Source organism: Sapajus apella, unplaced genomic scaffold (assembly GCF_009761245.1).
Source record: "Sapajus apella isolate SASKATOON/1434 unplaced genomic scaffold, GSC_monkey_1.0 scaffold4, whole genome shotgun sequence".
In the NCBI taxonomy this organism is placed as follows: Eukaryota; Metazoa; Chordata; class Mammalia; order Primates; family Cebidae; genus Sapajus; species Sapajus apella.
The window spans coordinates 30,013,607-30,026,552 of record NW_022436944.1 but is presented as its reverse complement, the minus strand read 5'-3'; the positions used below and the strand labels follow the sequence as shown (position 1 = coordinate 30,026,552).

The 12,946-nt window shown below is 37.7% G+C and overlaps 1 protein-coding gene and 1 long non-coding RNA gene across 5 annotated transcripts in view; both read right to left on the bottom strand.

Annotated features, from left to right (window-relative positions):
* STAG1 (stromal antigen 1) overlaps nucleotides 1-12,946 on the bottom strand; it is a 405,253-nt gene that overhangs the window by 170,308 nt on the left and 221,999 nt on the right. For all 4 annotated transcript variants that reach the window (XM_032265673.1, XM_032265683.1, XM_032265691.1 and 1 more), the window contains one exon: nucleotides 57-208. In XM_032265673.1, coding sequence (XP_032121564.1) covers nucleotides 57-208 — 152 coding nt within the window. The remainder of the gene's footprint in view (nucleotides 1-56; nucleotides 209-12,946) is intronic.
* Nucleotides 9,934-10,505, bottom strand: LOC116541497. Its single transcript, XR_004264838.1, has 2 exons — nucleotides 10,444-10,505; nucleotides 9,934-10,381 (listed from the first exon to the last, which is right to left on the bottom strand). It is a non-coding gene; the product is annotated as an uncharacterized LOC116541497 (long non-coding RNA).

Below are 12,946 nucleotides of genomic sequence, written 5' to 3'. Positions count from 1 at the left end.
AGATATATATACATCACATATTTGCAGAACATAAGATCAGTTGCCATAAAACTTACCTCTTTGCGTTTCTGAAGTAGTAACTCCAACCTTTCATTGGCTCTCTTCCCAATCATTTTATTTCTTTCGGCTTCATACTGTCTCTGGGTATTATCCTGATGAATACTGAGGTTTAAGGCAACATTCACCAGAGCAGTCATGAGCTTCATGGCTATGAAATGAAGGAATATTAAAATGCCCATGAATCAAAACTTCATCCACATAAGCTTACAAATTTATAAAGCCAATGGATGAAAAAATGAAACTAGAGAATTTCTGTTTTATAATCCAGGAATAATTTAAGTTTAAATAAAATATAACTAATTTATAGAAATAAACTCATCTGCAACATAATTTTCTCTACCTTAGTCTGGCTTGTTAACACTGTCCATTTAAACACAGTCTCATCCTAACTACCAGAAGAAAGAATTTCAGTAGAATCATTTTCAACAACTCCTCTCCCCAACTCCTAAAAGACACATATTAGTGAGGGCACACTAATTAAGCCTAAACTTCTCTTCCGATCATTAAATATGAGTATATATAAATGCATCCTTAATACCTTTACTTAGATGTGTCAAAGGTGCCTTAGAGGTTTACATTCAATTTGTGACCTTTACCACCACATATGGTCCTCTCCCATTTGTTCCTCACCTCACTGAGCTGTACAACCTCCAAACCCTGGAAAACATACTGATCCTACCAAACCCATTAAAGTCCATTAAAAATGTGCTTTGTGAATTTCCAACTGACCTATCCTCCCTAGGCACACTGATCATATACTTTTAAATGTTCACTGGTATTTGTAAATCTTATTAATAACTTTCAAATTTGTTTCACATCCTCTGACAAACAGGTATGATGCAAACCTCAAACTTCTGTATATTCATATTTGTTTTCATTACTGGCATAGTAAAAATATAGGAAATACCAGTAAAGAAAGAAGACAGTTTGTGCTGGTAAATAATTTCCCCATTTTGTTCCTTTTAGGTTATTCATGTGCAAAAATGAGCATTATTATAAATAAAGCTGTTCAGTGCTTTAGAAGAACTGATTCACTTATCTGCAAACATATCCATATAATTAAAAACAAACATGCACTGCTTGTAAAATTTCATTTTTTCTTAATTACACATGTAAACATATATGTATGCTAAATACATACATGTATGTATGCTGTACCTGTATTTCTATCTACACATACACCCAATATGTTATTCTGAAACTCTTATCTACATTTTGATCAGTTCTGTTATTACGTAATTGCTGCTGTCCTTAAACCAATATAAGACAAAAAACCTGAAAAACAAATGTAAAAATCCTGAAAAACAAATGTGTTTATTAAGTTAGTGACCATTAGATGTAAAAATTATAATTAAAAAATCCTGAAAAATAAATTTTAGTGGCCAGGAATGGATTTTTCAGAATTTTTGCATTAGAAATGCATTAAATGAAAATGTTTCTTTTCCTGAGATAGTATCTCAATCAGCAAACTGATAAATATTCTTGTTTCAAAATACAAGATAGTGATTTTGAGTACTGTGTGTTGCCAGTATTAGTGTACACTATGATAGTTTCAAAGTGAAATTACACTGTATAAGGACGGAGAACAGCTCAAAGACAAGAGGAATCTGGAGCCTTCAAACTACTCAAGTTAGAGATGATGCTAGTTCATCAGTGTTTGTTCTGAGAACAGGAAGTGGCACCCAAGGGAGCTTAATTCAGTATCTACCTCTAGATCTCTAATGCAAAATGACTTGAATATCCAGGAGCTGAAAAGTAATAAAATTAACACCAATCCTGGTTGCAATTCACCAGTGGAAACTGAGGCAGGGTTTTTAAAAAACTTAAGCTTTTACTTTCAGTTATGTATCTTCTTGAGAACTCAGATCCCAAACTCCAAATGTCATTATCTAATAACTCTACTTCCATCCCAGATATATAAACAGTAAAGCAGTCAACATACTAAAAAAGACAAGACATGTAAAATGATCACTATATCTTCAGAAACATTATTAGATATAATACAGCAGTATTTACTGAGATAAAATATTTTTAAACTTGTAAAACTGAGGCTTCATTGAATAACACATAAACCAGCTATTAAAAACAAACCACAAATTAAATGAGATAGACATAAAATGAGGATTATGATGTTTTAATTGGGTCCACTAAAAAAGACTTATCTCTGCATAGAATTGGTACTTATTAAATTTTCCTGGCAATACTAACAAAATCCTTTTATAAGTTAATAATCCTGCAGGAATTCAGCAGCATCAAGTGACATCAGCTTTTAAGTGGCTTCTTTTTGTCTTGTAAGGAGAATACTTCCTTCATTTAGTTTTCACATTTAACTGCTGACTGTAAAATGGTAAATATGTTCTAGTACAGCAGTACTGGGAGTGTGGTCTGCAAATAGGTACCGACCACAAAAAGTTTATTAGAAGTTTATTGCAAGTAAAAAATTGTAAGAATTTAGAAATTTGTATAGCAATCTGACAATTTAATGCCTGTTGATTTTGATAACATGACACTAATACAAATGCACTATTTTCACTGCATTTTACAAAAGCACTACATTGTGACAAAATAGTAACTAAAAACTGGTTGTTCACCATAGCTAGAGAAGCACTTAAAGTCCTGGTCCATTCATCTATCAATCCAACATATACTGAGCATTGTTCTAGTTATTAGAGATATACAAGTGTACAAAACAAAGTAGCTGCTCTTGTGTTTTTTACATTCTAGTGAGGAGAAGAAGACAATACATGAATAGGTTTTATGCAAATGAAGAAACCACATCAGTTAATAATTAGTGCTATAAGAAAAAGTACGGTAAAAATGTTAGAGAGTGAAAGGGGTGCTATTTTAGATGGTCATTTAGATGGTGTTATTTAGATGGTCTCTCTTGAGGCCCTGACATTTGAGCATGAAGTGAAGGAATGGGCACGTGATTCCATAGCAGAACAGCTTTCCAGGGACAGTTATAAGGTAAACTGTCAGGAGGAGGACACTCACTACAGAGTATGGTATTTAGTCTGGCTGGAGCACAGAGGTAGTCAGAGGCAGAAGATGATACTTAAAAGGAAAGAAGAGGCCAGATTATAAGAGTGTTATTAGGATCCAGTTAACTTTAGGGCTCCTGAATTAAATCTAAGTGGGTTAAGACCACCTAGAGAATGTGGAGTGATGTGAAAGTCTGGATTAGATTTTAAACTGATGTGTGACCAGAGTATAGGAGAGTAAAACTGGAAGAAGGGAGACTAAATAGGAACAGTGAGGGAGAACTGAACGAACACACACACACACACACACACACACACACACACACACACACATTATTATACTTTAAGTTCCAGGGCACATGTGCAGAACATGCAGGTTTGTTACACAGGTATACACGTCCCATGGTGGTTTGCTGCATCCATCACCCTGTCACCTATATTAGGTATTTCTCCTAATGCTATCTCTCCCCTAGCCTCCACCCTCATATGATCCCTCCCTAGACCTCCATCCCCTAACAAGCCCTGGTGTGTTGATGCTCCCCTCCCTGTGTCCGTGCGTCCTCATTGTTCAACATCCACTTGTGAGTGAGAACATGCAGCGTTTGGTTTTCTGTTCCTGTGTCAGTTTGCCGAGAATGATGGTTTTCGAGCTGAAAATATTTTGCTCAAAGTTTGCAAAAACAAGTAAGCTTTTTGCCTTTGGCAACTCAGTAAACTGATGCTGGTTTATATTAGGTTGGCAGCAACAGGTAGAGAGAAATTGTTAGCTATGAAGTGTATTTTGAAAATACGACTAAAAGAATTTGAGATTACAATGAAGGAAATGAGATAAACAGAAAGAGCAGAGATAATTTGACAGATTTTTGTTTATTAGTTATCTAACTGGAAATGTCTCGCAGGTACACATTTGGAAGTCATTTATCAAAGATCCTGGTATTTAGAGCCATAAAACTAGATGGAAATTGGAAAAAGGTGGCATTACTTGTGTGTTGTAAACAAAAGATCACCAAGACATTTGCTGATGAAAAAAAGACAAGATAGCCTTACAGTGTGTATATGCTATCATTTGTGCAAAATAATATATGATTTATTTTTACGTGCCAGTCACTGTTCCAAGCCGTATAAACATATTTAACCATTTACAACTCACAAATCTACGAAGAAGTACTATCGCTGTTAGTCCCTTTTTACATTAAGAGAAAATGGAGGCACAGGTCAGCTAAAAGACTTGATGGTTACATAGTAACTGGAAGAGATAGAACTTGAGTTACCGGCAGTCTTGCTTCATAGTCCAAGCTCTTGAACACCACTCCATATTGCCTCTCATTGAATGTGTATTTGCTTTTATTTGCATATAACATGTTTAGAAAAACATAAGAAACTGGCAGCTTTGGTTGCCTTCAAGGAAGCTAATTTGAGGGTAGGGGACAGGGGTGAAAGAGTAACATCGCATTATATAAATTTTTTTTTACTTTTTTTTTTGGAGACAAGGTCTTGCTCTGTCACCCAGGATAGAGCACAGTGGTGGAACCACTGCTCCCTGCAGCCTCGACACCCCAGGTTCAAGCGATCCTCTCACCCAAGCCTCATGAGTAGCTGGGACTACAGCTACCACCATGCCCAGCTAATTTTCTTAAAAAAATTTTGTAAAGATAGGGGTCCAACTATATTGTACAGGCTGGTCTTGAACTCTTGGCCTCAAGTGATCTTCCCACCTCAGCCTCCCAAAATATTGGGATTACAGGGATGAGCCATAGTACTTGGCCTATTTTGAATTTTAAATAATGTGACTATATTATTCTCCTCATCATCGCTATTTTTTTAAGACACGTTCAAAGTTACCGCAAATCAAATCATCACTATTTTTTAATAAAAATAATGTAACTATAAAATTGGTTTTCACTTTATTCAGTAAGGAGTGAATATAGAAAAGAAAAACTGTCTGAAGATTGAGTCTCAAGATAATTCAATATTTGCAGTTTAGCTTTTTAAAATCACCAGGACAATGTGGTATTCCAGAAAGCAAGTAAAGACAGTGTTCCAAGAAGAAGGAGGTAGCTGTGTCTTTCCAAAGAAAAAAAGATGACAACTGGAGCTGCTCAATGATTTGGGCAATAAGAAGGTAACTGCTGACCTCAACAAGAGCAGTAGTGAAGTGTTAGAGACAGAAGCCTAACAGGAGAAGACTATGTGGAGAGAGTGAATATAAATAATTCTGAATTACTGAATTCAGAATTCAATTCTCTTGCTGTAAAGAGAAGAGAAATGAGACTGGAGTTAGTGAGACGTGAGGAAACAAGGTACAGTGTGATGGTTAGTCTTATGAGTCCAGGCATGGCTAGACTATCATGGTCAATTACTTAATCAAACATCAATGCAGGTGTCACCTTGAAGGTATTTTGTAGATATTTTGTATGGTTAACATCTATAATCTCCTTAAGGAGATTACCCTCAATAATGTGAGTGGGCCTCATGCAATCAGTTGAAAGCTTAAGAGAAAAAACATTTCTAGAGGGGAAATGTTTGCCTTCAAGAATGCAAAATGAAGTATAAGGCTGGGCATGATGGCTCATGTCTGTAATCCCAGCACTTTGGGAGGCAGAGGTGGGAGGATTACTTGAGGTCAGGAGTTCAAGACCAACACCAGCAACATAGCAAGACCCCATCTCTACAAAAAATAAAATTAGCTGTGCATGGAGATGTGTACCTGTTGTCCCAGCTACTTAGGAGGCCAAGGGGTGAGGATTATATGAGCCCAGGTTTTCAAGGATGCAGTAAGCTATGACTGAGCCACTGGATTTCAGCCTGGGTGACAGAGTGAGGCCCTGTCTCTAAAACAAACAAACAAACAAATATCCTGAGCTTCTAGCCTGCCCCATAGATCTCAAACTCAAGACTGCATGATTCCTCCCTGATTTCCAGCTCACTGGACTACCCTACAAATTTCCAGTTTGCCAAACCCCACAATTGTGCTGAGCCACATCAGTGAAACGTGTGTGTGTGTGTGTGTGTGTGTGTGTGTGTGTGTGTGTGTGAGAGAGAGAGAGAGAGAGAGAGAGGTCTATCTCTTAGTTCTGCTTCCCTGAGGAACCCAGACTGACACAAAAGGTTCCTAAAAGATGGGAGCTGTTAAAGTATGTTAGCAAGATAATAAGAGTTACCTAATAAAAGCGAGAAATTTTGAAGTAATGAGAGTGAGAACAACTTGAAAGACAAAGTTCTAGAGAAGGTTTGGGATCAGATTACTGCACAAGTACAAGGACTGGCCTTAGAGGCTACTGTTAATAAGAAAAAGGGTAGAGGATATGAGTATAACTGCAGCTAGATAGGTAGGTTTAATCCCTGAAGGATTCTCTTTAATCGGGAAGGACCATCCCGATTAAACAGGCAAGATAATCAGCTAAATGTGAAAAGTGCACAGGAAATGTAGCTTTGAAGAGAAAGTATAAAATAATTTTGTTAGGATGTGGAAATAGCTTGGAGTATAATACTCAAAGGGGATTACTAGGCAGCATTAAAGGACAACTTGGGAAAAAAAAAAAAAGAGAGCCCATCCCTTATAGTTATGTATTTTTGTCTAGCCACTTTCGGCTCTGGTGCAGGTATGGGACAGATGGTTATATACGGTTTTCCTAGGGAATATGAAAGCAGAACACAGAAGCAAGAAAGTTGACAGTATGAAGAAGGATGTGATTATAATAAAGAATGATAAAATCTAAGTGGGAAAAATAAAGGCAGTGAAGACATGAAGGGTGTAAAGAACATTAAAAATGTAGTGTCAAAGTATTTAAAATCATAATAATAAAAGAAAAACACTAGAGTGGAAACACAGAAAAAAAATTGGAACAAAAGGAAGGTTCATCAAGAAATGGGATGCCTAAAATGAAGACTGAGGACATTGGCCCTTTTAATCGATAATCAACAATTTGCATTTCTTCTCATTAAACATAAAACTGAAAAGTAAAAAACTACATTTATATTTAGTGACAGCTATCACACCTTTGAAAACTATTATTAGACACCCTGAAAATATGTCTGATATAGTGGAACAAACTAGATTTTTAAGAGAGATGATTGTAGTACTTTATTTTTACAACACTTTTTGGTAGGACCAGGTGGAGGTAATTGGGATCATGGGGACAGTTTCCCACATACTGTTCTCATGATACTGAGTTTTTTTTTTTTTTTTTTTTTTTTTTGAGATGGAGTCTCGTTCCGCTGCCCAGGCAGGAGTGCAGTGGCGCGATCTCAGGTCACGGAAACGCCTGCCTCCCCAGTTCAAGTGAGTCTCGTGCCTTAGGCTCCCTAGTAGCTAAAATTACAGGAGCCCTCAACCAGGCCAACTAATTTTTGTATTTTTAGTAGAGATGGAAGTTTTGCCATGTTAGATAGGCTGGTCTTGAATCATCTGCCTCCTTGGCCTCTCAAAGTGTTAGGATTATAGGCGTGAGCCATTGCACCTGGCTGATAGTGTCCTCACCAGATCTGATGCTTTTTTTTTTTTTTTTTTTGGGAGATGAAGGGTCACTGTGTCACCAAGGCTGTGAGTACAGTGGCACAATCTCAGCTTACTACAACCTCTGCCCTCCGGGTTAAAGTCTCCTGCCTCACCCACCCAGGTAACTGGGATTACAGATGCACACCACCACGCCCAGCTAGGTTTTTATTTTTGTTAAAAGAACAGGGTTTCACCATGTTGGTCAGGCTGGTCTTGAACTCCCGACCTCAGGTGATCCGCCCGCCTTGGCCTCCAAAGTGTTTGGATTACAGGTGTGAGCCACTACACCCGGCCAGCTAGGTTTTTGTATGTATATTTTTTGAGACAAAGTCTTGCTCTGTCACCCAGGTTGGAGAGCAGTGGTGCGATCTTGGCCCACGCAACGTCCGCCTCCAAAGTTCAAGTGACTCTCCTGCTTCAGCCTCGTAACTGTGATTATAGGCACGCATCACCACCCCTGGCTAATTTTGTATTTTTAGTAGAGACAGGGTTTCACCATGTGGGCCACGCTGGTCTTAAACTCCCGACCTAAAGTAATTGACCTGCCTCAGCCTCCCAAAGTGCTGGAATTATAGGCGTGAGACATTGCACCTGGCCTGAGATCTCTTTTTTTTTTTTTTTTTTCTGAGACAAAGTTTTGCTCTTGTTGCCCAGGCTGGAGTGCAATGGCATGATCTCGGCTCATCGCAACCTCCACCTCCCAGGTTCAAGCGATTCTCCTACCTCAGCCTCCTGAGTAGTTGCAGTTACAGGCATGTGCCACCATGCCCAGCTAATTTTGTATTTTTAGTAGAGACGGGGTTTCTCCATGTTGGTCGGGCTGGTCTCGAACTCCTGACCTCAGGTGATCCACCCACCTCAGCCTTCCAAAGTGCTAGGATTACAGGTGTGAGCCACTGCACCCAGCCGGAGATCTGATGGTTTTATATGCCTCTGGCATTTTCCCTGCTTGCACTCATTTCCAGCCTGCTGCCCTGTGAAGAAGGTGCCTGCTTCTCCTTTGCCTTCTACCATGATTGTAAGTTTCCTGAGGCCTCCCTACCAATGCAGAACTGTGAATCAATTAAATCTGTCTTTATGAATTACGCAGTTTCGGGCAGTTTTTTATAGCAGTATGAAAACAGACTAATGCAATACCCAAAGAAATATAAATCATTCTATCATAAAGACATATGCATGCCTGTGTTCACTGCAGCACTATTCACAATAGCAAAGACATGAAATCAACCTAAATGGCCATCAATGGTAGACTGGTTAAAGAAAATATGGTACATATACACCAAGGAATGCTCTGGAGCCATAAAAAAGAATAAGATCATGTCTTTTGCAGGGACATGAAGATGGAGGCCATTATCCTTAGCAAACTAATGCAGGAAGAGAAAACCAAATACCTCATAGTCTCACTTATAAGTGGGAGCTAAATGATGTGAACACATGAACACACAGACAGAAACAATGGACAATGGGGCCTAACAGAGGGTGGAGGTTTGGAGGAAGGTGAGAGTCAGGAAAGACAACTAACGAGTACTAGGCTTAATACCTGCGTAACAAACTAATCTGTACAACAAGTCCCTGTGACATGTGCTTACCTATTTAACAAACCTGCATATATACCCGTGAACTTCAAATAAAAGTTAAAAAAAAATTTAATCTTCAATAAACTCAGAAAATACATGCAATCTCTAACCACAATATAAGAATATATGAATATGGCCAGTAGTAGGATGAGCAGAGGGCATTAAAAATCAAAGGAAGGATAGAAAAATTTGCATGACAACCATATCTCTAAGAAAAACAAGCACTGAGCATGGGGGGAGGCCACTTCTATAATCCTAGCACTTTGGGAGGCCAAGATGGGAGGAAGGCTTGAGACCAGACTAGGCAACATAGTAAGATCTCTTCTCCACACACAAAAAAAATGAAAAAAAGAAAGAAAATTAGCCACGTGTGGTGGCACATGCCTGTAGTCCCAGCTTCAGGAGGGCTAAGGCAGGAGGATCAATTAGCCCAGGAGACTGACGCTACAGTGAGTCGTAATCATGCCACTGCACTCCAGCCTGGGTGACAGAGCAAGAACCTGTCTCAAAAATAAAAAGCTGTTTTTGCTCTGTAGAATACAGAAACCATCAGTTATTAGTAGTAGTAGGTTCCACAAAAGATAAAGTATGTTATGGTCTGAAATAGGAGTATTATCTCCTAGTCTGTATAATAGGCAATTAAATTCCCAAGTCTCTACTCCCGTAGAGAGTAGGCAGTCAAGCAATTCCTTTACAACATATTCATTTTGGAATTCTGGACATTTATTTTCTCAAGAAAATAAACCAGAAATCCAGAGTCATCAGACATACATGTATGATTATGTTTGGTGTGTGTGAGTGCCCTCAGGGTTTCTTCATTCTGTCCAACTCCAAGAGCAGACAGCAGCCAAGCTTAAGTAGACTGGAAGATCCTTCTGCAAAGAGGCTGAACTTCTCCAGGTAATTATCTTGCTGAAGATAATTATCACTAGCAACATTTGAGGGTCTATAATGAAAATACTAGCTGACCATTAGACTGCTCTATAGTGATGCTCACCAATCTGGAAGCCAGAGTCAATGTCCCACCATGCCAGAGGCACACATATACCCCTCTCTACCAGTGAGCTTTTTAGTTTCTCACTCTCAACAATGACTACAGAGCCAAGAAACAAATATTTGAGGAAAATGTCCAATATGAAAGTTTAAAAAGCAGAGAAGAATAAAAAAGGTTAGGGTTTAGAGCAGAAGTAAACCTCAGAGAAATAATTAATATCAAAGAAAAGGTAACTACGAAACATAGAATGTTTAAAAAAGAGAGGTTTGGGCTGGGTGTGGTGGTTCACACCTGTAATCCCAACACTGTGGGAGGCTGAGGTAGGCAGATCACCTGAGGTCAGGAGTTTGAGACCAGCCTGGCCAACATGGTAAAACCCTGTCTCTACTAAAAATACAAAAATTAGCTTGGTATGGTGGCGCATGCCTGTAATTCCAGCCACTAAGGAGACAGAGGTGGGAGAAACCTTGAGCCCAGGAGGTGTAGGTTGCAGTGAGCCAAGCCTGTGCCACTGCACTCCAGCCTGGGCGACAGAGCAATACTCCAATTCAAAAAACAAAAATGAAAAAGACTTGGAGAATAAGAAAGAATTCTTAGAAACGTAAAAGACAGTCAAAATTCAGTTTAATAAACGAGGTAATACAAGAAACAGAGAGGACTAAGAAACAAAAAATAAACATACGTAACAGTGTATCATCATGAAATTTCAAGATACCAGTAACAAACAAACAAACAAATATCTCAGAGCATTCAAAGACAAGAAACAGGATCAGAGTCAGAAATCTAAAATTGGCATTGGACTTCTCAACAGCAACGTTGGAAACTAGAAACAAATTCTTAAGAAAATAGTTTTCAATGATGAAATTAAAATTGGGTCAAACTATTAAACAAGAAGCTACAACATAGTTTTCAGGCATGTAAAGTGTCAAATACATATCTCCCAAATGCCCTTTTTCTAAAGAAACTATCAGAAAATATGCTACACAAAAAGGAGAGAATAAATTAAGAAAGAAAGAAAAGATGATGGGGATCTAAGAAAGAAAGAAAAGATGATGGGGATCTAAAAAAGAAAGACAAAAAACTCCAAAAGCAGAAAAGTAAAATTAAAGGACATCTAAATTTTAGAAAATTAGGTATGATTTTAAAAAATTAAAAGCACAAAAACAAGTATGTTACAAAACTGACCAGAACACTTGTTTAAAAATAAAACCAAAATACTTCACAAGTACACACGACAAAGAAACTTAAAATACCAACAAGTTATGGCACAATCATAAGATGGTACCATGATAGACATTTTTTATTTTTGTACTTTTCTTTTTCTGAATTCTCCATAAGTAGTATATATAATTTTACATATACTGAAAATATTTTAGTGTATAATATGAAACAAAAATATGTTAAAAAATTTTCAAGTTCTCTGCCCTCTTTACAACCGAATCAAATAAGCTTTGCTGTGTTCTATATCAAAATCACAACATTTGGCCAGGTGCAGTTGCTGACGCCTGTAATTCCAGCACTTCGGGAGGCCGAGGCGAGTGGATTGCCTGCGTTCAGGAGTTTGGGACCAGCCTGGCTAACATGGTGAAACCCCGTCTCTCCTAAACATACAAAAACTAGCCGGGTATGGTGGCACATGCCTGTAGTCCCAGCTACTTGGATGCTAAGGCAGGAGAACTGCTTTAACCAGGGAAGGTGGGGAGGCAGCAGTGAGCCAAGATTGCGCCACATGTATGCCAGCCTGGGCAATAGAGTGAGACTCCATCTCAAAAAAACAAAAACAAAACAAACAAACAAAAAAAAATCACAACATTACACAATTACTGAGTGATTTGTGTATGTTAAATATTTAACATAAATTATTTCATTTATATGACTCAGAAAACAAAAGAATTATTTCATTTAAGCTACCCAATACTACAAGACTATCAGCATATATGCTATAGATAAAGAAAGACACAGAAGTTACTTAATTTGTCCAAAGTCACCAAGTTAATAAAATAAACTCAAGATATGTGACGCTTATAAAGCAATTTTAAAAATCACTGTTTCTTTACAAAAACTGGCTGCCAAAAGAAAGTTAATTTTCAGAACCAGTGGCAGAATGTAAAAGAGAATAATCTAAGAAAATTGACAGTTCTTTAGTTAGAAAACTTCCAAAGTTATTCTAGACTTAAATATATAGATTCAAAAAAGGAATTAAATTTTAAAGTTGTATTTTATTTTATGGGTAAAACTACATGATACAGTGGATTTGCAGACTTGGCCAACTACTGGGCATTAATCCAACAAAAACATCAGAAGTCTATTACATACAAACCCCAGAAAATTGAATAAAGGTTTTATATCTAGAGGAGGGGTGAAAAACATAATGGTGAAAACGTAAAATAAGACAAAGTAAAAGGACAAAACAATGAAAAGGTAAAACTCTAGAAGAATTTTGAAAAATAAATATAAAAAAGTTAAATATAAATACAAAAGGATCAATTATTTATACCACATGGTCTATTCTTTGATAATGCCAGATTGCCCTAAAATTTTCACATCTTAACTGTAGAAACCAGAAATAATCTGTGTCGTTAAGAGTTATAAATAATTACTGGATTTAATAAATAGAATATGGGTCCTGAGAGCAAAAAGGTAAGTAAAATGAAAATGCAGGCTGGGTGTGATGGCTCATGCCTATACTGTAATCCCAGTACTTTGGGAGGCTGTGGTGTGCAGACCGCTTGAGCTCAAGACTATGGGCAACATGGTGACATCCCAACTCTACAAAAACTACAAAAAAATTAGCTGGATGTGGTAGCATGGGTCTGTGGTCCTGGCTACTCAGACG